At 39.3% G+C, this 24599-nt stretch overlaps 2 protein-coding genes across 10 annotated transcripts in view; one reads left to right on the forward strand and one right to left on the reverse strand.

The window, feature by feature from the left end:
* Positions 1 to 1709: 1709 nt before the first annotated feature.
* LOC139943861 (arylsulfatase G-like) lies at positions 1710 to 19559 on the forward strand. 6 transcript variants are annotated; one of them, XM_071940714.1, is made up of 12 exons: positions 1710 to 1929; positions 3080 to 3153; positions 3789 to 3902; positions 4815 to 4953; positions 5762 to 5997; positions 7481 to 7600; positions 8156 to 8276; positions 9451 to 9653; positions 10867 to 10947; positions 13399 to 13631; positions 14244 to 14334; positions 14784 to 19559. In XM_071940714.1, exons 3-12 carry the CDS (start codon positions 3815 to 3817, stop codon positions 15056 to 15058), a joined length of 1587 nt encoding a protein of 528 aa, XP_071796815.1. In that variant the 5' UTR covers positions 1710 to 1929; positions 3080 to 3153; positions 3789 to 3814; the 3' UTR covers positions 15059 to 19559. The 6 variants fall into 6 exon arrangements, with proteins under 6 accessions (XP_071796815.1, XP_071796814.1, XP_071796818.1 ...); XM_071940715.1 differs by lacking the exon at positions 1710 to 1929 and adding an exon at positions 1990 to 2007; XM_071940713.1 differs by lacking the exon at positions 3080 to 3153.
* Positions 14915 to 24599, reverse strand: part of LOC139943862 (beta-1,3-N-acetylglucosaminyltransferase radical fringe-like) — a 46899-nt gene continuing 37214 nt past the window's right edge. The window contains exons 9-12 of one of the 4 annotated variants that reach the window (XR_011786899.1): positions 22694 to 22782; positions 21534 to 21623; positions 15415 to 15480; positions 14959 to 15048 (exon numbers count right to left, since the gene is read on the reverse strand). Coding sequence is in view for 3 of the 4 variants with exons in the window: in XM_071940719.1 (XP_071796820.1) it covers positions 21536 to 21623; positions 22694 to 22782 (177 nt within the window). In the remaining variant the exon portion in view is untranslated. Of the gene's footprint in view, positions 15049 to 15414; positions 15481 to 19703; positions 21814 to 22693; positions 22783 to 24599 lie in introns of those variants that run through there. The other 3 variants (XM_071940719.1, XM_071940718.1, XM_071940721.1) reach the window with 3 other exon arrangements.

Here is a 24599-nt window from a genome sequence, read left to right on the forward strand (position 1 = left end):
TATTGCTAGTTACTGGTATTCAGCTGTTGCTTGCAAATCCTGAAAATCACGTGAAAATTTGGTTGGATAGTCAAGGAAAGTATTTCATGCTAAGCAAATTTCTATGCTTAGGTAAGCTTGGGCGGTTCCGGAAATTTGGGGCTCGGTTCCGGTTCCGAAAAAAAGCTCGGTTCTGAGACATACCCAGTTCCAATTCAATATAAAACATAAGCCGCCCGTCCCGAGCTCACACACACACAATTGAGCCGATCTATTTTAACTGAAAATAACCAAGTTAATCAGACATCGGTTCCGAGCTCACACACACGCAATTGGAGCCAATCTATTTTTAAAGAAAATACCAGAATACCCACCCCAATGATCAGACATCGTGCCACCGAGCACCTATTTTCCCTGCATTTAAACAAGTCTTTGATTTAGCCGGCAGTACGATCGTTGTGTAGCAGTATATGTCCGTAGTGCAGTACATCCGTAGTGCATGCAGTGTGTCGTCTTTGTACATACAAGTGTACTATGCCTGTACATGCCTGTACATGCCTGTACATGCATACATACATACAGCACTGTGTGTTTTGTGCATGGGGCATAGAGCTATATAGCTCTATGGCATGGGGCAAGCTTTTATGAATATGGATATATCGGCAGCCAATCACAACGTGCTGTCTATACATGTACATGTATATGCATGACATGTACATGCATACATGTGGTGGTTGTAGAAGATGCCTATGTGTGTGCACTGTGTATGCAGCCATGTGATAGTTGATCCTCATGTCGGCTTGAAGCCTTTGCACACTGTATCTGCGGTCACCGCTTTCAACATCAAGCCTCAATTTCTAGAGCCGGTTCGTCGCAGGATCGGCTCCACAGAGCCTTTTATAATTGGGACTCGGTCTTTTAAAATCGGAACTGACAAAAGCGGGTACCCGGTTCCACAGAAGAGTGGAACCGCAAGTCCGGTTTTCAATTTGGAACCGGGTAGAACCGGGTAACCGAAGGGACCGCCCAAGCTTACTTAGCAGCTCTATGAAATTGGGCCCCAAAACGTTGGGCTAGACCATGGAGGTAGGCAATTGATCTTCAGTATAATGAAGATCAATGGGCTAGACTTTAATACATCTCTGTGCATGATCTGTGCTTATAGACCTTTTCGCAAATACCGGGGCGCGCGCGTAAAGCTTGGAATTAGGTGCATTGTGGTCTTGCTGGTATCCAAATTTGATCCAGGGGTCTTTCTCAAACCACGGCTTGGGCTCCGGCTCAGGCTCCGCGCTGTGTGCGCAGCTCGGCCTTTAACCTGCATTTAAAGCGCGTATTGCTGCTTGTACCTGCACGCGGAGCCTGAGCCGGAGCAGAAGCCGAGGTTTGAGAAAGGCCCCATATATATCCCACAATGCACCTCATTCAACAGTCTGCGCTTGCGCATTGGTATTTGCGATAAGGTCTATTATAGACCTTATCGCAAATACCAATGCGCAAGCGCAGACTGTTGAATGAGGTGCATTGTGGGATATATATGAATCAAATTTTGCTACCAGCTAGACCACAATGCATCTAATTCCAAGCTTTACGCGCGCGCCCCGGTATTTGCGAAAAGGTCTATTGCCTAAAATAGCGCCCTCCAACGGCCGCGGCGTTTGATCTGTGGGAGAGTTTTGCAGTGCTGATGCTGATATAACCAGAATCTCAGACTTGACACGCGCACTGAGAGCCCCACTTGGTGTTTTGTTTGTTTACGTTTGCTATGCTGAGCACTCGAGCAGTATCATTTTTGACTGCGCAATAAAAAGTAGTTAGTACATTGACCTCTTGACAAAGGATGCGTCCAGTGAATTTTGCAGAGAATGCTGCATTGTTCACGCAGAAGTAGCTAGGGACAGGGTTTTTTTTTTTTTGTGGACAGCATGATGGAGAGCTAAGGCCTGAGAGGTGAGTCGACATCCATGGTCAATAATCATGAAAACTAAAAAAAGTAAAGGCCGTGTGCACACATGGGGCATTTCACAGGTATTTATTTACACACTAACCAGGATAAGCATGATAAGAGTCCTTACTCTATGCATACATACACATATGTGACATAGCCCACCTTGTTGAGCTGTTAATGGCTCCGCTTTTAACATCGGTCTCATCACTAGTCATCCTCAGAACGAAGCGCCATCAGTCGGTGGGGCTGTTTCCTTACGGCCACTGAATGGTGGTTTGGCCGATTGTGTCCTCCCCCTGGGGTGGAACTTAACGAAACCGAAATAGTTCTAGGAGTAAGGGGGTCCCATATGTGTGAAAGTTCCACATCTACAACAACCATGTGAAGAATTGGGCGGACAGTGCAATTTTACATAGAGAGGGCAACAAATTTAGACGGTGGATTAGGGAAAGTCTTTGGATAAGGAGACGACGATAAACTCTCAACAGAGACGAGGGGGGTATGAAATCTCACGCATATGGGACTCCCTCATACCCCAAGTTCCACCCAGGGTAGGACACAATCTGCCAAACCACCATCTAGTGGCCGTAGCAGGAAACAGCGCCACCAACCGACTGGTGGTGCCTCGTTCTGAGGATGACTAGTTAAACTAGTCGAAATGTAAACGAAAGTTACGTGAGTATTTTGCTGTGTTTCATAGAAAATTAATTTATTAACTTGAAAAAGATCTCGCAATGGTACAAGACCTTTATACACTGGACTCCGTCGCGCTGCCTGCAACGGAGGAGTACAACCTGGGCTAGCACTGACCATGGTTGAGGAAGAAAAAGAATAACTTTCCAGATGGCGCCACCACTTTTTCACTAATTTTTTCAAAAAGGGATATCTCATTGAGGTAAATTAGATACTGTATTATTTAATATTGAATGAAAAAGTGGTGGCGCCACATGAAAAATGTTCCAAAAAATAGATCCTCTATCTGTCTATGTACTAATAAACTAACTCGGGACTGACCGACAAAAAAGAAAGACTGCGAAAGAAACCTTGCATTAACAAAGATTGCTAGATCCTGCCACCACTTTTTCAATCATTTTACCAAAAGGAGTATTTCATTTGAGTCAATTGGATACTTGTTTTTTTTTTTTTAAATAGTAAATGTCCTGACACTTCGACAGTAGTCAGAGTCTTTCTTGACGGATAAATGACAACACAACAAACATGAACAGGTAAAAAAAAAACTTTTTACACAACAAAGTTGTTCTCGAGCGCCAGTTGTCTTGACCAAGGACGTTGATCAAACTCAAACAGGACTTTTCACACGGCGTAGAAACCAACGTCCCGTGTCGCAGAAACCTCGTCCTTTGTGGTGCTAAAGGTCAACATTGTTTATTGTCCGTTTCACTGATACCCGCAGCGCTAGCATAACATCGCTTAAATGCATTGTTGGTTACCAATCCTTTTCCCGCGCTGTCGTGAATCACCCCTAAAAAAAGATTCTGTTTTGGGACAAAGAAAAAGCATGTAGTGTAGGCCTAGTTGTGAACTATCTCGAAACATTCATTCCGGCCACCAAATCCCAATGACAGAAAAAGCTCAATCGATAAAAAACTTTGGAGTGCAGATTCTTACCGCTGAATGTTGCAGTAATTCTGGCACGCATTCCTGAAGTTTTCTATAAATCTGTGCCCCTCTTCTCGATCATGAAGCCATGGAGGTAGAATAGATGAAACTTACTGATTGAATGCTACGTATTCCTAGAACTATGGGGTTCCGTCTGCTTGTATCTTGAAACGCGATACAAGTACCCCATACCCACTGCTTTGAATGTGAAATGATAAGATGTACTGTTGTTCTTTGACAGGAGACAGAAGTTTTTTTTCTCTCAAGATGTGGCCGGCAAGAATTCTATTCGTTGTTCTGGGACTTCAGTTGAGCCAGGCTTTGGAGTCACTGAACAAACAAGAAAAGCTCACAGGTAAATATAAGTTATATTTCTAGTAATATTTGTGTACATTTTTGTTTTATCCATCGGGAGGATTACAATCATCGCAAATATTTGCACCTCTGCTGTTAGTGATGGCTGGCGGTTTCGTTAGACAAACCTTTAGCTGCATTGGACTTTTGGGTCTGGTAACTTAACGGCCTGGGTGCGTTAGCTTAAGGGTCGATAAGTTAACAACAGTTCACAAGTGGATTAATTTGTGTCCGGTAACTTAATGTATCAGGGGACTTTCTCAAACCTCGGCTCCAGCTCAGGCTTAGGCTCTGCGCTCTGCGCGCTGCTTACGCAGTTGAAACGCAGCTATGCTTTTTACCTGCATTTTCGGAGCAGTTTGATTGTTTTAATCCGATATACAATCAAACTAACATGTGAAAATTTACTTCTTTAACGTGGTCCCGTTTGTGAGATATCTCTGAAAATTCAGAGCAAATGTCCATGCAGGAAGAATAATTTGTACAGATTTAAATTCGGGGTTATAAAAACTAATATATTTTTTACATACACGTTACCACAGTACTTCAAACAAAAATGTTTCTCAAAATGCTTTATACGATCATAAGCTGGTGTAAGCTTCTAAGCATATGTTTTTATTGCCCTTGGTTTGTAAAAGTGACTGCTAAAGTTATACTTTCCCTTGAACTGAAAGTGAAAGGTTTTAAGTAAGTGAGTTTTAAAGCAAGTGGACACCATTGGTAATTACTCAAAACAATATTAAACATAAAAACAAGCAATTGAAGAGCTGTTAATGGTATAAAACATTGTGACAAATGGCTCCCTCTGAAGTAAAGGAGTTTTTGAGAAAGAAGTTATTTTCCACGGATTTTTCCTACCAATAGTGTCCAGTGTCTTTAAATAGCGTTCTTTGTTCTTTTCTTGGTTGAACAGTGAACAGGTCACAGAAACGTCCAAACTTTGTCATCCTATTTGCTGATGACATTGGTTATGGCGATCTGGGCGCTAACAGGGAGTCTCCAGGTGAGTCTGACACACCCTTCATGGACCAACTAGCTTCTAAAGGAACAAGGTTAGTTTTGAACTTGTCAGTTCAATTAGATTCTTATAAGATCCTTATAAGATCTTACTAATTTTCATATAAAATGCTAATAAGAATCTTTTTAAGAACCTTATTAGAGTCTTATAAGAATGCTATCAGGATTTTGGAAGATTCTTATAAGATCCTGATAATATTCTTATAAGATTCTAATAAAATTCTTATAAGATTTTTAGAAGATCATTATAAGATCTTACCAATTTGTATATAAAATACGTACAAGAATCTTATAAGAATCTTACAAGAATCCTCTCAAGATTTTGGAGAATTCATATTAGATTCTTATAAGATTCTTATAAGATCTTACCAATTTACATATAAAATACAAACAAAAATCTTATAAGAATCTTATAAGCATGCTCTCAAGATTTATAAGATTTTTATAAGATTCTTATAAGATCTTACTAATTTGCATATAAAATACAAACAAGAATTGTATAAGAATCTTATAAGAATGCTCTCAGGATTTCCGGAGATTCTTATAAGATTCCTATAAGATTCTTAGAAGGTTCTTAGAAGATTCTTAAAAGATCTTACTAATTTTTTTACCAACCAAAGATGTGGTTTTGAATCCCACCCGAGTAATATGCCTGTGATATTTTCTTCACAGGACTCGGGGAAAGTACTGAGTATACAGTGCTAACACACATCGGTGTATGGCTAAAAACCAAAATTAATATTCTTTATCCCCGAAGCAAATTTAACATCTCTTAAACCAAGTTTTGATTTTTGAGGAAGTTTTTGCATCTTCACACTCTATCTGCTTTTTGCCCTCTACTAGATTTACAGACTTCCATGCGGGTGCATCGGTCTGCACACCATCCCGTGCTGCTCTCCTGACAGGCAGGCTCGGAAAACGAACCGGGGTAGTCAAGAACTTCTCCCTTGGGTCTGAAGGCGGACTCCCTCTCAATGAAACCACATTTGCAGAAACCTTCAAGGCCGCAGGGTACCAGACCGGCATGATCGGGAAATGGCATTTGGGACATACTGGACCATTCCTTCCGAGCAACAGGGGTAAGAAAAACAGTTTAGAACTCTTTACAATATTTCATAGGTCTTGACAAATAGTGAAATAGTAAAAAAAATGTACATTGCAAAAAAACAGTTAGGTCGAATGTTTCGACCCTAGCAGAGTCTTTCTCCAAGACTAAAGTATCAACAGTGCTTAAAGGGTTAGGGTACTTTTTGTAACACAAAACACAATGTCCACAGATTTAGAAATAAACTTACACTTCGAACCCCACCTGAGCGATTTGCAAAAATTATTTTTGTGACATTGTTTTACTAATTTCTCAAAAACTACACCTCAGCAAGTAATATTTTAAGGGAAACTTTTAACCATCGTCATCTTCAAACCGTGTAAGTTTAATGAAAATCTGGGTTGTGTTTTGTATCCTTCAAAAACTACCCAGACCCTTTAATACATAATTATCGGTGTAAGGGTTTATAAACAAATAATATTATTACAAGTAGATATTTGTGCAGCTGACTTTAAGCCATTATACACTTTCGGTACAGAAAAGAAAGAAAAAAGTTCACATATTTACAAATAACTTACAGGGTTTACAGAAGGTAATGGTGAAAGACTTCTCTTGAAATATTATTCCATGAAATGCTTTACTTTTTGAGAAAACATCAAAACAATATCAATTCTCGATAGCGAGAATTACAAATTTATTTTGAACACATGTCATGACACGAGGAAACGTGCGAATACAGGGTGGGTTTTCCCGTTATTTTTGTCCCGACCGATTTTTGACGACCGATTGAGCCTAAATTTTCACAGGTTTGTCATTTTATGTAGAAGTTGTGATACACGATTCGAAGTGTGGGCCTTGGACAATACTGTTTACAGAAAGTGTCCAATGGCTTTAAAAGCGCTTCGATGCTTTTAGCCGAACAATTTGGCGAACCCTGCTGGGCATAAAGGGGTCAGACTTCATGAAAGAAAGGCTAGCTGAACTGTGATAGCTGGACGGTGGTGTCTCACGAGTGACCAGGTGATAGCTATAGAGCAGAAGGCGAAGTGGTACACTCATATCATGAGACTTGGCGTAGCTATGATGGTCTGTCTACAGATACAGTTCGAGGTAGAGGTCGCCCTATGCTGCGCTGGATAGCCAACGTCACAAAGTGGAGTGGTAGATGCGTAGGAGAGCTGAGAAGAGTTAGCGATTGAAAGAGACTAGCCATCGGTTTCACAAAACTCTTCCTAAAACTTAAGATTAATCTTAGAAATTAGGACGAGTCACAACCCTGCACTTGAGCATGCAGACCTTAAGATTAATCCTAAGTTAGGACGAGTTACCTAACTCACGATAAGACGAGTCCTAACTCTTTGTGAAATTGACGGCAGGTGATGGCAGCAACTCCAACAGTGCGCCCCCATTACAATTTGAGGACAAGGCGGCCACGGACGCAGGTCTATGATGAATGATGATGATGATGATTTGTGCAATGGTATTTTGATGATTTGTCCGGTATATATTTCTGACAGGTTTTGATTCCTATTATGGGATAATCGCTAGTGCAGACATGGGATGTGCTGATGATCCAGGCTACAACATACCGACGTGTCCAAAATGCTCCAATGGTTCAATTAAAGATTCACATCCAGGTAAGTTAATCCACTTGACCCTGGGATTTACTAAGTTGTTCTGCCCGGGTGGAGGATTAATTTTTCAGAACTTTCTGAATCCATCTAAGCTGTTCAGTTTCTGCTATTTCATTCCACTTTAAATTGTCATTTAAAAATATATATATATATATATATTTCTTATTTTTTTTCTTCTATTGTTCACTTCTTGTTGCATATGCATAAAATAACAAACCTGTGAAAACCATTGGTTATTTAGAATAGCATCATGTTCCTTTAAGCATGTTCTTTGGATACAGTGTTGTTTGTGCACTCATTGTTCGAGCGATAAATGCAAGGCATTGGCATATCAACTCCAAACTTGGTGTGGCGATTGGTCAAGGATCCCCCAGAAGCCTATTTGCTCTTGGACACCCTAAGGTTTTTTTTTTTTGGGGGGGGGGGGGGGCAACTAGAGGATGGGAATGCAAGATGTGTGCAGATTTACAAGAGGCCTTTCAAAACACACTAAGACCTCTGTTTTTTTTATTCATACTTGCTATTTATCTGCACAAATTTTTTGTTCTCTATCTATAGAATGTGTTAATCAGGTCGGTGTGCCACTGTATGAGAATTCCACCATTGTTGAACAGCCGGCCAATCTGGTGACCCTTGCATCGCGTTACGTCCAGCACGCAAGCGACTTCATCAATAAAAGGTAAGATAAACTGTTGATGTCTTGTCATTTTTTTTGCAGCATCCAAAAGCATTTACTCACCTATGGGGGACGACGCTTGGTGGCATAAAGCAGACTGATCTTGTTATATCCATTGTTGTCGGTAATGTGTGCATGCTGAGAACTTACCTGGTAAGTCTGCTGCCACCTTGTGTTCAAAAGTCTAACAATACAGTGCTGTATTGGCTCTGCTCAGAGCTTTAAATCAACATTGGACCACAGGCTCAACCGAGGCCAGTCATTTTAGCATCAGGCCAGTGTATTTACGACCGTACAAGTCCGGTAGTCCTGTGTTTTTTTTTAAATAATAAGGCATTTTTCCATTTTAACTGATATTTACAAATAGATCTTTCAATGCCATTGAGTATTATTATCCACAAGAAAGAAAAATGAGATAAATCGTCTGTTTAAGAAGAAAAAAAACAGCTAAAATGTGAAACTGTGTAGATAGTGTCCTTCTCATTTTGATTCTGTTCTTGTGACAAATAATCTGGTCCAGTGAATGTTTTGAGCAACAAGCCCTGCAGCCGATTTCACGAAACGCGAGGATTCATCCTATCTCTAGGGTTCTGTTGTAATATGTATATGGGTCTACTTTATGGGCGGAGGTATATGTTGTTTAACCTCCACTCTGGTTGTGGCTGATGTGAGAACAATTAAAGCAGCCTTCGTGTGGTCAGAAGAATCAAGAATATTTGTAGTCTGCATCTCTGTTTGAGTCCATACATACTCAATCTTCATGGTGGCAGCGGTGTAGAAACGAACTGGATACAACATTCACGGAAACAACGCCTAGAATGTGATAAATAACATTGCATTACCGGAGGCTCAGTCACACTTAAAGCCCACGACACGGTTAGCCATAGCCCAACGCATACGTCCATAAGCAACGTATTAACTGTTCATTGCACTCACACAGCATATCTACACAGCGCTAAACAGCGCCTGCTTCAGTGCTATTCGCTGTCCAACGTCTTCGATTACTGAACTGAACTCATCCTAAGCTCTTAGATTATTCCTAAAGTTAGGAAGAGTTTGGTGCAATCGGCTGTTGTATAGTCTTGTGGATTTTTATCAAAAATGTTATTAAATTGTTATTGTTTTTAAAAATTTATTTCACACTCTCCCCTTCCTCCGATCCCATTTTCAAATACAGTGTGAACGACGCATCACCATTCGTCCTCTACGTTGCTTTCGCTCATACACACGTACCTCTCCAGACCAACCCTAAGTTCTCCAACCTATCCTCTAGAGGGCCTTTTGGTGACGTGTTGCGTGAGCTGGACAGCACGGTGGCCGGGATCATGACGCGTATACGGGATGCTGGCATTGAGACGGACACATTGGTGTGGTTCACAGGTGAGTTATGGTTGCTGTTGAGAATAGGGAGGTTAAGCTGCACATTCCACGTGAACGTGAACGTCAGAAAGTTGTGTCGTTAAAATCTCATGTTTTTAGCATACGTGAAGTTACCGTTTTCCACGCCAGGTACGTACGTGCGCGCAGACATCATAAAATGAGCATGCAATAAGCCCAAAGTGGCGACGTCGATCAGAAACTGCACCCTTTATGGACGTTCACGTTCACGTATTTGCTCGCGTAACGTGCAGCTAAACCTCAATAATGAGTCTTATTTTTGTTCTCTTCACCTGTTTCGAACATAACTTTTGTGCCACCCTTCTCGACCAGAGGTTGCTGGTTCTAATCCTGCCTTTGCAAATTTGTTCAACCCCCCCAAATTTTTTTTTCTACAAAGATCTGGTCACCTGTGAAGTCTACATTTAGATAAAACAGCAACAAACTGTCGCATTATTTTCTTAAAGAATGTCAATTTCATCCTTGTTAGCAAGATGACAGTGAGTACCAACCTCATCTTTGGTTGTAGCATTCGCTAAAGGGATGCAACAGAATCATAATTTTAGTCAACTCTCAGAAATCTGAGAAATGATTCATATATGACCCGTTTCTTATATCAAAATGCCTTTTGGTGAATTTTTTTTATCAAAACCACATAACTTGGAGGGAGCTTTTTCTCAAAATAGTTTTATACTATTAACATCTGCAGTGCTGCTCACCAATTTTACTCTCCATAATTTTCGGAGTGTAGACCAACCTATGACCCTAGTACGTTTAAGCCATCTTTTGCTGCTGTGCGTATAACCTCCAGACATCTTTAAAGACACTGGACACTATTGGTGTTTGTCAAACACTAGTCTTCTCACTTGGTGTATCTCAACATATGCAAAATGTAAAAGTTTGAGCTCAATCGGTCGTCAAAGTTGCAAGATAATAATGAACGAAAATACCCTTGTCACATGAAATTGAGTGCTTTCAGATGCTTGATTTTGAGACCTAAAATGCTAAATCTGAGGTCTCGAAATCAAATTCGTGGAAACTTCTTTCTCAAAAACTACATTACTTCAGGAGGGAGCCGTTTCTCACAATGTTTTATACTATCAACAGCTCCCCATTACTCGTTACCAAGAAAGGTTTTATGCTAGAAATTACCAATAGTGTCTCACCTGCCTTTAAAATTACTACGTTAGTTTCCTTTTCTATATTTCGATTGTAGGTGACAATGGTCCCTGGGCTGTGAAGTGTCAGTATGCAGGAGACAGTGGCCCATTCCTTGGTCTCTGGCAAAAACAAAAAGGTATTGTTTTCCCCAATAGACCCATTGCACAATGCACAGCACACTTGCACGCGCGTCTCCTGTCTGTCATTCTGGGTGTCAAAACGAGCACAAAAGGATGATACATGTGTTTGACGCAACTCAAAAAAATGCCTGTCTACCATTTCTGCCCTTTTTGGTGAGTCCATATCTTTTGTGCTTGTTTTGACACACAAAATGGCAGACATGAGACGTGCATGTATGGACTCTGTGTAGTATGCAACGGGTCTATTGTAACATTCAAATACTATTAACAGTGGCATTATTATGACAAACCCTAGTCTTGGTTCCAAGACGTTCCAGTTATGTAGTCACGAACCATGTAGTCGCGAAAACCTAACCGCTCTCCAAACTGCTCTATACGCCTTACGAACAACTTGCCACTAGAGGGCGCTATCATACTCGTTACCGCTAACACCACGAACCGCTGAGAGCAGTTGGTGGTGTGATAGCGGTTACGAGAATGAGAGAGCCCTCTAGTAGCAAGTGGTTATTGGGGTGATAGCGAACCATGTAGTCGCGTAAACCTAACTGCTCTCCATAATGCTCTATACGCACCACAAACAACTTGCCACTAGAGGGCACTACCATTCCCGTTACCACTATCACCACGAACTGCTGAGAGCATTTGGGGTGATAGCGGTTACGAGAATGAGAGCGCCCTCTTGTGGCGAGTGGTTATTGGGGTGATAGCGGTTTAGATATTGGTTAGGTTTTCGCGACTACACAACTGGAGAGTCTTGGACCCAAGACTAGACAAACCCATGCAGAGGTCGAATTTTACACTGGACAACAGGCCTGAGGTCACTGAGGTCAGTAGTTATAGTGTTGGGTCTATAAACTCATGACTGGATAAGTCCAGTGGTCTTTGGTTTTTCAATTGAATAATAAACATCACTGTGTGTAGGCCTTATATCTTGAACAAAACAAATTTGTTTTCAATTGTTTACTTTGAGATGATAAAATACCTTTCAAACTTTTGGGGATAATTTTTTAAACACTGATACGTTTTTCCATAACCTTATAACTCTATAAGGTGAAATGGTTATCAAAATGGTTTTTACTATCAAAAGCTGCTGTACTTCTAACCAAATAAGCTCTTAAGCCATGAACTTTCATAGTAATTACCAAACATAAACCTTCCCTCTACTAATCGCTCGGCCACAAAAAAAAGGACATCCATTTGGTTACCCTTACACCGATGTCTGTTCACAGTGTATCCGCAGTACTTTCTTGAGTCCTGTTAACAACATCATAGGCATATAGGATTTGAGGCATTGCATGGTGAGGTATCAATGTATATTTGGTTTGCAGTAACACCAAGTGTGTATCTACTTGCCAGGTAGAGTTTGTTCTTAGAGAACTGTCTTGCTATATTCTACTGCCGTGGAGTAGATAATGGGAGACTTCTCAGTTCTAAAAAGAACTGTCCTGCTTTTTAACTATTACCAGGGCGGATGGTATAGAAATTAGACTGGACTACTACTTTAGCTTATAGGATCGTAATTAGGCCTGGGCGAATTATTCGAATATCCGGTTAATGGCGAATAGGTTTTCCTATCCGTAACCGCGAATGCCTTTTTTTTCTTAACCAGATATCCGCATAGGGCGCGAATACCTATTTACAAACCGGATAATTCTGTAATTACAACCGAGTAACCGGATATTTTTTAATATCCAAATATCCGCGGACGTCGGGCAACAACTGATATGAATGTTTTGTCTGAACCCTTATGAAACTTCTATTAAGACAGCATAAAACAGCATAAATTAAGTATATAACTATGCTTACCTCCGTAAAGAGTTAAAACAATGACATTTCTGACGTAATTTGTTCAAAAATTACAAAAGTTTTCCTTCACGTAGAGTCAATCACAATCAAAAGAAAAAGCAAATCGCCATCTTTAAATTAGATCTGGTCATTTTTATGAATGAAACAAGTGACACTGTCTAAAACTAATATCAATCCGCCTATAAGATCTCATTCACAAACGAACAGCGCCCTCTAGCGGCAAAAAAACTATTCGAATATCCGGTTAATTTCGGATAGTTGGCCAGCGGTATCCGAATAACAAAATTTCACTATTCGCCCAGCACTAATCGTAATTAACTGTACTGCCGCAGAGTCAGTTTTAAATTGGTCTCAACGTTTCGACTAGCTTGCTCTAGTCATCGTTAGGAGACTGACTGGCAAGTAGATACACACACATGGTGTTACCGCAAACCAAATATACAACATCATAGGCATTATACTCGGGTTGGATTCGAACCCACAGGACTCTGGAAAGTACTGAAGATACAGTGCCAACACACATCGGTGTAAGGGTAAAAACCAAAATTGATATTCTTTATCCTCGATGCAAATTTAAAAATCTAAAAAAAGAAGGAACGTTTTGTAAAGCCTGACGGCCCTGACCTTTGTGTGTCTCATAGGAGGAGGTGGTAGCACAGCCAAGCAGACGGTCTGGGAAGCGGGTCACCGAGAGCCGACCTTTGTCTACTGGCCCGGTCACGTACCGGCTGGTCGTGTCTCGGACTCCTTACTCAGTGCCTTGGATATCTATCCCACCATTGCATCTATAGCTGGTATCCCGCTGCCTAAGTATCGTAGCTATGATGGAATGGACATCAGCCAAGTTCTCTACGGGAAGTCACTTTATAACCGGGTGAGTTGAATGCGCCATATTTTTAACCGCATAAGGGCGCTACACAATAGTATTTTTATCATTACCAGGGGTATACGCGATTCGTCCTGCACAGTTTTAATCAGTGTTCTGTCATTTTTGTTGCTGCGTAGTTTTAAGTTGCTTTGGAGGTGGGTTGTAACAGCACCTTTAAAGGTCTAATTTTCTGTGGTGGATATGAAGTCTGTGGTGGTATTGTGTTTCAGTCTTTAATAACGGTTTTTGGGTATGCTTTGATGTTATTTGTGGGAGTTTGCTTTGTTATACCTCATCGCTGCAACAAAGTGGCTTTACAAATTGGAGCTCCCAATTATGACATTTTGAGAGTGATTACGTAATGGAGCTTTTGCAAATCTCTAAGAAAAGCGCTGGATAAGGGTATTCGAAATGATTGTTTTTTTTTACACAATTTCAAATCTATTTATGATCATATGACTCAATTTCCGTATTAATTGAAAACATTTTAAATGAAATTCAGCAAAGTTCACAACTTGAAATTTTTAATAGTCTGGCCCTCTTCATGATACAATGAGAACATTGATGTTTCACTCAGGGAACATGACCAAGAAAATGTTTTGTTTGTTTGTGTTTCAGACGCTTTTCCATCCAACAAACGTTAGATCTGCACCGCAGGGTGAATTTGATGCAATACGCAGCGGTTCATACAAGGCAGTTTATCGGACAGGTAAAGAAAACTGCACGACACAGTATACATTAAAGACACTGGACACCTTTCGTAATTGTCAAAGACCAGTCTTCTCACTTGTTGTATCTAAACACAGCACAAAATAACAAACCTGTGAAAATTTGAACTCAATTAGTCGTCGAAGTTGCGAGATATGTATAATGGAAAAAAAAGCACCCTTGTCACACAAAGTTGTGTGCTTTCAGATTCTTGATTTTGTTACCTCAAAATCTAATAATCGGCGCCCAGCACTTGGTGTATACCCAAAGCGAGACATGCTTCTTGGTGCTTTGGCGTCTTGATACAGGTATTGACCAAAACTACCTTTGAAAAAAAAAAACTAAAACATTCCTGGTGGAACTTTCTCAAAATGAACATTGTGTGAAAAAAGTGATAGGAGTTAAAGTGATCAGTTCAAAGTAAACCAGTCGTTATTACTATTTCCCAAGGTGGAGCGCAGCAGTGTGGTGGTCTGGAAGGTCCAATCTTGAGTCACAACCCTCCGCTTCTCTTCAACGTTCATAAAGACCCACAAGAGAGCATTCCGCTAGATACCAGTAACAGGCAGTACTCAGACGTCCTGGCTGGTATTGAAGCAAGTCGCAAGTCATTCGACAAAGACTTGCAGAGGGACAACACCACCGTTGCTGATTACAGATTGAGTAATAAGTTCTTCCCGTGCTGCAACCCTAAAGATGTACAATGCCGCTGTACCTGGCAATAGAACATAGGATTGAAAGTAAGAAATGATGCACTTTTATAAGTAATAGTAACACGGCACTTATAGACGATGTGACCTATGTTTACATTCAAACCGCCCTCTGTTGACAAAACACTATATACGTCATGTTTCGCCGGGCACTGAGTTGCGTAGTCATAGTAAGATTGGGTACACTTTCTAGCTGGCTGCCAAAACACAAAGGTCTTGCCCGGCGGTATGCGCGCGAATCATGTTATGGTTTTCGTGTGACGTAGACCCAGGCATGATATTCTTCCGATAGTCTGATGTCCAATTTTCAGTGCCTTTGGAAAAATCAGAGGAATTGTGATTGAATAGCCTGGAAGTCTGCTAGAACTTACACTTGTATGTCAGCCCTTGTAATCAATGAAATGTTCATACTCTTATCCAAGGACCAAATATCAAGCCTGTAATAAACAATTACACACATAGCTTTGTAAAGTCAGTGTGGCCTTAAATTGTGTCAATTGATCAAGTATTACACGGCATACTGGTAGAACAAAAATGGATTTGCCAAGAATAAACTCAGTTTTCAAACTGGTAGAAGCCAGAATTCAAGCTGATTTGATCGAATTCAAATAGTACAAGTGACTTCAGCCATGATGTAGGGTCCCATGGCTGAAACCAGTAACCTGTGGTATGGTATTTTTAACTTATACAGCTTTTGTAGCCAAAACTCTTGCTGAAATTTTATGTATACACAAGACTATTTTTTACATGGTTTAGTCTGTGAACCTGCATTTTGTGATAGTTGGGCGATGACATACGGCCTGTTACATATTGCATTAAAACTTTGGAAGAGTTTGGGTAGACAGCCAAATATCTAGCTTCAGCCATGACATGACTCATAGAGGCCGCTTCAGTGGCAAAGCTGGTACTTTGTTTTCAGTGGCAAAGCTGGTACTTTTTTTTCAGTGGCAAAGCTGGTACTTTTTTTTCAGGGGAAGGGGGGTTGGGTTGCAGGGATGGGGTTCAAGGGAGGGGATGTGGAAGGAACTAAGAAGTGTAGGGTAAAAACAAAAGATAAAGAGTGGCATGGTGCTGTGTTTTTTTGCAATTTTGTATAAAAAAAATTAAGAACACTGTAAAAAGTCGATCGTATTTGAGCTTAATTTATGATATTTTATTGAACTCCCAGGAGGAATTCCTTTGGTTTTTTTTATAGCTGTTTTTATAATTGATGGTACTTAATGCAGCGGGTAATCTTAGACATTTGAATTTGAGATCGTTGCTTTTTGACACGTTTCTCAGATAGTTTCTCAGGGTTTATTCTTCCTTCCTTCGTGGACATAATCGCTATTAATATCTCAAACACGTGACCACCTGTAATTTTCAAAAGTTAATTGAATATCTACATTTATATAGGATTAAAACAATTGAGCGGTTCAAAAAAACAAACGTATACTTTGCCTTTTAAGGTAAAAGACAGCAGCGGTAAGGGTTAAAATCATTGTTTCATTTTGGTCTGAAAACTTACGGGTTAAGAAGTCGTAGTTTAGACTATGACATTTTTTTCTGTGGTATAATTCCCTCCGAAATGAATTAGTTTTCAGAAAAAATTTATCTGAAAACCTTAAAAAATGGTGCAAGAATTTTTACTATGTTCTTCCGGCTCGCACAACTGATTAAGCCCTTGTCTCGACAGGTTTGGTATTGTATTTACATGTTGTTCACATAAAACATGAACACTGTCTGGGACAAATTTGTTGTCTGCCTCAACCTCTAGTAAATGTCTACTAATGGTGCATAGTACCTTTAATCTTTTTTATTTTAGTTTATTTATTTGTTTCGTCCAAAAGACTGAGCATTTATGGTTAAGGATCTTGACTAGCTAGGCCGAGATTCGAACCCACACTTTGTGAATGACAGAAATTGAAAACGATGCTCCGGCATGCCTTGAATTTCCTTCTTAAAGGGGCACAGCAATTTTCCTCAGGCACACTTCTATGAGGAAGATCTGAAATTGTATTAGAAGATTGCAAAAGCACAAGGCATCACAAGTAATTGCTGTTTGTGCCGTTTGCTCGAGATTCCTCAAAGGATATAGTCTTGTTACAAAGGCAAACCATTATAGACTATAATAAACAATGAAATGACCTCAATTCCAGTTGGAAAGTTTTGATATATTTTATTAAATAAGAATTTAATGTTGAATTTCATCGCTTAAAACACAATGACAAATGGAAGTATACAATGTATAATCAATAGAATATTTATACAATTTTTTAAGAGAATTATATTTAAATCTTACAAAAATATATTCTGTCAGCTCTATAAGAGAAAACTACTTTATAGAGGTTTTTTTTCCTACTTCAGTACTGCCAAAAGTTGACAGTCTAAGATACAACAAATGTTTAATTATCGTCCAATATCGGTGTTAAACTGACCATATAATCAACATAAATTATTTACAAATTTGTAATTTATTAACAATGCATTAACACTTAATATCTCAAGTTTGATAGTTTTCTTGATTTACTCGTATCACTTGTTATGCGGGATGTTGCATTGGAAAGCTTCAAGGAAGTTTCTTTGTTCAAGAACACAAGTTTCTTGATCGAATTTTCAACAGACGGTCCAGTAATGACACATCAATTTTTTTGTTTATTTTTTTTTATTAAGAGGAAATATAACTAGCTGCTGCAAACTGCTTACCAACCATCAATGCATAAAATGATCATTACAGGTATGATTCTGCTAGGGTCATTAACATTTAAACTATTTTACCAAACATTCTTGAAGTCTATTGATTGGAAAATGGGTGCATCAGAAAACTTAACTTAACCTTTAGGTTTGGTTTTGACAGTAGATTTAAACCATGTACAAACCTCTTGATTTCAAATGTATATTTCATGATGGAATGTTTCTGTTCAGAGTAAAAAAGACCTAATTTAGCTATATACATAAATTTCAGTTTTCCATGACAAAGAAAAGTCAGCCATTTTGGCTGGAAATTCCCTCTGGGCCATTGATTATAGCATTGGGTCCGCTAACTCACCAGTAAAGTGTCTTGTCAAACATTTATTGATTATCTATTGATTTCAAGTTTTTAAGGATTTTTAAGATCTGTTATTATTATTAATTGGGAAGTATTGAACAATCCGATTTCGATGTGTGCTTGGAAGGTCGAAACCACAAGACCAGTGGTCCAGTAGAAAATGTCTTGAAACTGAGCTCAGTATAGTCAAGACAGTGTTACTCATTGTATTTATTTAGAACTCTTAAAATTTGTGCTACTACAATGTCCACAATATTATTTGTATACTTTATATTTTTTAGCAATGTATGGTTAAGATAAATATTTAGTCTTTACAAATTCGTTTAAAGACCTGGACACTATCGGTAATTGTCAAAGACCAGTCTTCTCACTTGGTGTATCTCAACACATGCATAAAATAACAAATCTGTGAAAATTTGAGCTCGATTGGTCGTCGGAGTTGTGTGATAACTATGACAGAAAAAACACCCTTGTCATGCGAAGTTGCGTGTTTTCAGATGCTTGATTTCGAGACCTCAAATTCTAAACTTGAGGTCTCGAAATAAAATTCGTTGAAAATCTGTCATCGAAGTTGCAAGAAAAACACCCTTGCTGGATGAATTAGTGTGCTTTTATTTTAGTGAGAAATTATCTCTTTCTCAAAAATTACGTTACTTCAGGGGGGGGAGTCGTTTCCCACAATGTTTTATACTATCAACAGCTCTCAAATGCTCGTTACCAAGTCAGTTTTTAAGTTAGTATTTGTTTTGAGTAATTACCAAATGTGTACCTTCCCTTTAGTTGGATTAATGTTAAATTTGTATAAATCTTTTTCTTTTTAGATCACTTTTGCAGATTCGTGTGCTATATACAGATTAATTATTTATTTTATTTATTTATGTATGTAGTGTAAGTTTCAGGTCTGATACATCAAACTTGTTTTTTCTTTGTAATATCAAGTGAAAAGTTTGATCAATGAAATTTGTGGAGGATGTTAATACTAACATTACATACAGCCATTAGTATTGACAGCTCTAAGACAACTTAAAATATTACTGGCTCAAATGTTGAGTTTATACCAAGATTTTTGAGGCAACGCAACGAAGGAGTGTTGCTAAAAAACAGTGTAGAGTTCAGTTCCACCATGCAAAGGTTTAAATTCTTAACTTTGTGATGTTTGTGCACCACCACGACTGGTATTCCACTCAGTTTTGCCAAGAAGAACTTAGTTAAGAAAAATTTTCTGTAGCTCTCATAAATTGGGCCGAGTTTCCGAAAACTGGTCTAGACATTTACGGTTTATGTCTAATGAAAATTTGGCAATGTTGTAATATTATCAATAAAAAATGTGTATCTTATCAGATGCTAAAATACATAGCCTGTCGTAGTAATCATGTTAAATATCATGTGTATTTCGGAATGTAACCCTTGATAAACTTCAGAATTGGGCTATAGGTTAAACACACAATATTAGTACAATGTAATAAAGTTATAAGCATACTTACGAATTGTGCAGTTTGTTTCAAATATATAACAACTTTTGAGAAAATACATAAAGGCTTAGTAATTTTGGCTGAAATGAGCAGCAAGGCTTACCCTTGTAATTTTGGCTGTAATTGAGCAGCAAGGCTTACCCCTTGTATATTGGCTGAAAATGAGCAGCAAAGCTTACCCTTGTAATTTTGGCTGTAATTGAGCAGCAAGGCTTACCCCTTGTATATTGGCTGTAATTGAGCAGCAAGGCTTACCCCTTGTAATTTTGGCTGTAATTGAGCAGCAAGGCTTACCCCTTGTAGTTTTAGTTGAAAATGAGCAGCAAGGCTTACCCCTCGTAGTTTTGGCCTAAAATGACCATTAAGGCTTACCCCTTGTAATTTTGGCTGAAAGTGAGCAGCAAGGCAACTACCCCTTGTAGTTTTAGCTGAAAATGAGCAGCAAGGCTTACCCCTTGTAGTTTTAGTTGAAAATGAGCAGCAAGGCTTACCCCTCGTAGTTTTGGCTGAAAATGAGCATTAAGGTTTAACCCTTGTAATTTTGGCTGAAAATGAGCAGCAAGGCTTACCCCCTTGTAATGTAAGCTCAGAATGAACAGCAATGCTTACCCCTCGTAGTTTTAGCTGAAAATGAGCAGCAAGGCTTACCCCTTGTAGTTTTAGCTGAAAATGAGCAGCAAGGCTTAACCCCTTGTAGTTTTAGCTGAAAATGAGCAACAAGGCTTACCCCCTTTTTGGGGGGCTGAAAATGCGCAGCAAGGCTTACCCCTTACAAAATTATATGAAACATCAAAAGGAATGAGCAGCAAGGCTTATGTAAATTTCTTAAAACTGAAAATGAACTGAAAATGGCAACAGAAAACACAGCAATGCATGTAAGTTTGTCGGGTTGGGTTTTTTTTCTTGGGGGGGGGGATGAGCAGCACACACAAAGACAACCTCAATCATCAATACATGTGATAAAAAGTTTTTTGTTTTTTGTTCAAAATTGTTCATAAAATTTACCATCACTTACCATTTGACATATTTTTAATAAAATCATTCTATGCAGGCTATCTATTTCAGACTTTAAAATGGAATAAATTTCATCGTAGGCTTTTAATTAAAAAAAAATATTTAAAAAAACGCAGTAGAAAAAAACAAAGTAAATTATAAGTCTGTCACAAGCCAATATGGCTCATCAGACCAGTTTTTGTATACGGTTTCGGGTAGTACATAAAAATATGTAGATAAGAGTTTGTTGAGCACCAATGGAATAGTTTGGGATAAAATTTATATAAAAAAATGTGATTCAACACTAATGACTATTACAGCATTTACAAAGTTTTAGTATTGGCCTTAACTACATCCTTAATAAGAAAGTTATCAAAAAGCTCTTCTTTTACAACTAAATTAGAAAGAAACAAGTTATATATGTCCAATTAAAAAAGGAAATACCGGAATGGACCTTATACATTGAGCCGCCATCTTAGAAATAAAACGATTGGCCAATAAAAAAACGCCTTTTGACCTCTAGGCGAGGGTGCCGTACTGAAATGACATCATGTTTGAAGGTATATAATTGGCACTTAAACAATGTCTAGATTTCAGTAAAGAGATTGGTTTAGCCAATTCCAAAAGAGATGAAAAATTACGAAAAAACTCACAAATGTTTAAGTGACCTTTCTGATGAAGCCACTAGTGTAGTGGTGAAACGTCACCGACAAATTTGTGGATTGCTTCTCAATTTTTCATTCTTATGTACAGATATTTTCATGGCAAATGTGTCACCAAAGTGTCTGATCTAGTTAAACCCATCCGAGATTTTGAGCATGAAACCACACTTTCTGCTTCCTCTCATCCATACACTCTTGATCTGCTGAAATGTAGAACAAGGAGCCATTCCAACATTTTTATTCCACGTACTGCGTCTCTTTGGAACTCCCTGCCTGGTGCATGTTTCCCCCCATCCTACAATCTAGGACTGTTAAAGAGGAATATCAATTCCTACCTTCAGCTCCCCTGAGTTCTTTCCACTTTAAACAATATTTCTTCTTGTAGCCTTACACCAAGAGTGGCTTTTAGCCTTGTTTGGGGCAAACTTGCATAAAAAATAAAGAAAAAAAAAAACATTTGTAAAATGAACATCTTTACTGAAGTTTTAATGGATATTCAAGAAGTATCTAGTCTTATTCAGCCACTCTTTTTTTGTCCATTTGAATTCAGCTAAAAAAGCACCACTTTAACACTTGGATGACTGTGGATACAGCTTGCAGTGTAGAGATCGTAACCTGGCGCACAAAATGAGGAAAAGATCGTTTAAAAAAGGAGTAAAGATCAATTTAGAAGACTTAAGGCCCGGTCCCACTGCAGCGATAACGAGAACGATAACGATAACAACGCCAAGAGAACGCATTCTATTGGTTGAATGAGCATGTGCGTATTCTGCGTGGAGCAATTCAACCAATAGAATGCGTTCTCTTTGCGTCATGATCGTTATCGTTCTCGTTATCGCTGCAGTGGGACAGGGCCTTTAATTGGTTTATGGGAAAAGTAAAATTCCCATCCTCTAGATTTCAACAAACACTTTGTACAGCTCACCAATGACAACTTTATCACATTTGGTGATCATGCTTTAGTGATTCGGTAACAGAGGACAAATACTTATTCTAGTCATTGTAAAATCAGCCGTTAGCTTGGTAGGATTCAAACCCACAACCTTGTGATTGCAAGTCCTGCAGTCTAACAACTGGACCACAGTTAGCTTGGTAGGATTCAAACCCACAACCTTGTGATTGCAAGTCCTGCAGTCTAACCACTGGACCACGGTGAAGACAAGGTTGCCACGGATTTAAAAAAAGTAAAGCACTGGAAGCTTTGAAACTTCATAAAACTTTAGTCTTTACAAACGAAAATGTTTCACAACCTTGTGGTGTTGGTCACAATTTAAGTGCTTAATTTTGACTGCTGCAAGCAAAATAAACATAGGTGGTTTAGGCAGTCTTGTCGAAATGGGAAATCTTTACTCTTTTGGGTCCGTACTGGTTTAACTGTATAGACATGAGTCAGTGACATTTGAGAAGTTGATAAGTGTTAAGAAGAGATGAAGTGCATGGCTTATACAGTCAAGGCCACCAGTCAGGAGAGGGCCCAAACAATTTGCAATCTTACCTTGTTGGATCATCTTGTGTGGAGAAGGCAGCATTCTTGAGAGTAATTGTGTTGTTTCTTGACGGTGAAATGAGGTAACTTAGAGTCACCTGAGGAACATAACAACAAAATGCACAATTAATAATAATAATTATAAAAGAGTATTCATAAATACCTCAGACAGTTTCGCTATTCTTATTGGTGGAGAGCGCGTCACGTGGGGGTGTTCAAACATTTGATAATGACCAGCTGGACTCTGTTTATAACCGGTTAGTCTTAGTGCAAGAAGTTTCTTGTTACAGGCGATGCGGGTGCTGTCAGTGAGTTGGCCGCGCTGTGTGTGAGAGGAAAATGAGAACATCTTGCACCAAGACTATACGCGCACGAACGAACCGGAAACTGTCGGAAATAGGCGTCTCAGTCCTAACAGTGCAACACACGGACGTACAGAGCTCAAGCATGTCAAGCACGGCGGAAATGGATAAGTTTTATACAGTTTCTTACTTTATCACGCCTTTTAACCAAAAAGTCATTTATGAATGGGAATAAAAGAGTAGTGACTCGTTCTTCAGGGTCGTTGGCGTGCGATAAAGGCCCTCGCCTTCAGCTCGGGCCTTTATATCACACAGCAATGACCCTGCCATATGCCAGGCCTCAAGGCACTTTCCACTCAAATAAACAGTATTTTAAAAACAGCCATAAAAATAGAAAAGGCAGTTTAAAAAACACAAGAAGCTAGAGTACAAAGTTTAAACTAAACAGAACCACCAGAAGCAAACCATGTTTAAAAATATACTAGAGGTGAGAGGTACTAGAGGTATCCTCTAGATATACTAGAGGTGAGAGGTACTAGAGGTATCCTCTAGATATACTAGAGGTGAGAGTTACTAGAGGTATCCTCTAGATATACTAGAGGTGAGAGGTATCCTCTAGATATACTAGAGGTGAGAGGTACTAGAGGTATCCTCTAGATATACTAGAGGTGAGAGGTACTAGAGGAATCCTCTAGATATACTAGAGGTGAGAGGTACTAGAGGTATCCTCTAGATATACTAGAGGTGAGAGGTACTAGAGGAATCCTCTAGATATACTAGAGGTGAGAGGTACTAGAGGTATCCTCTAGATATACTAGAGGTGAGAGGTACTAGAGGTATCCTCTAGATATACTAGAGGTGAGAGGTATCCTCTAGATATACTAGAGGTGAAGTTAGCTTTTAAATCTGGCCGTTATCCTCTTTGCCAATTTTGCACAGGTCACACACCTACGTCCAACACCACTAATGTGACCCCTTACCGTAGCCCGCCCCAGCCCTAACCCCTGCTCCTAGCCCTAACACCCACCCTAACCCCCAATCCTCAACCCTAACCCTCTGCACTCTGAAACAGTAAGCTTTTAACGGTAAGCAAATGTATTAATTTTGGTTTTTACCCATACACCGATGTGTGTATAGCACTGTATACTCAGTACTTTCCCGAGTCCTGTGAAAAAAACCACCAGGCATGTTACCCTAGCAATTCTAGAGCATTGTCTTACCAACTAGACTACCAAGGTTGCCCGGTAGCTAGAGGTAAGCAAATGTGTTTGCTTACTGTAGTAGAACAATTTGCTAAGGTGTAAATGTGTTTGGCAGGTTAGCAAGAAAACTGTTAGCAGCTCTATGAAATGGAAATCACACAGTAAGCACAAAATCGACCGTTAAGCAGCTTTTTGATATTGGGCCCAAAGTTTGAGTCTAGAATGCTTGACCTCCTTCCTTGACCAGACGCGTCATCAGGGAGACTAATGCAGACTAGAACAAACTACTTTATCTCTGGGAAGCAAACCACCGCCAAAATCACACCAGATCCTTCCACATCTGTCCAGTAACTTTATACTCACTGGATCAGACACCAAAGTCTCCATAAATCCAACAAGCCTCATACTAAA

The sequence above is a fragment of the Asterias amurensis genome, chromosome 11 (assembly GCF_032118995.1).
Source record: "Asterias amurensis chromosome 11, ASM3211899v1".
Lineage (NCBI taxonomy): Eukaryota > Metazoa > Echinodermata > Asteroidea > Forcipulatida > Asteriidae > Asterias > Asterias amurensis.

Bases quoted from the DNA above. Each gene is read 5' to 3' on its own strand.
- LOC139943861 (XM_071940712.1), top strand. From the start codon at position 1,957: ATGAAAACTAAAAAAAGTAAAGGCCGTGTGCACACATGGGGCATTTCA. The intron at 2,008-3,814 runs GTATTTATTTAC...TTTTCTCTCAAG, and splicing joins ACACATGGGGCATTTCACAG to ATGTGGCCGGCAAGAATTCT. The intron at 5,998-7,480 runs GTAAGAAAAACA...TATTTCTGACAG, and splicing joins ATTCCTTCCGAGCAACAGGG to GTTTTGATTCCTATTATGGG.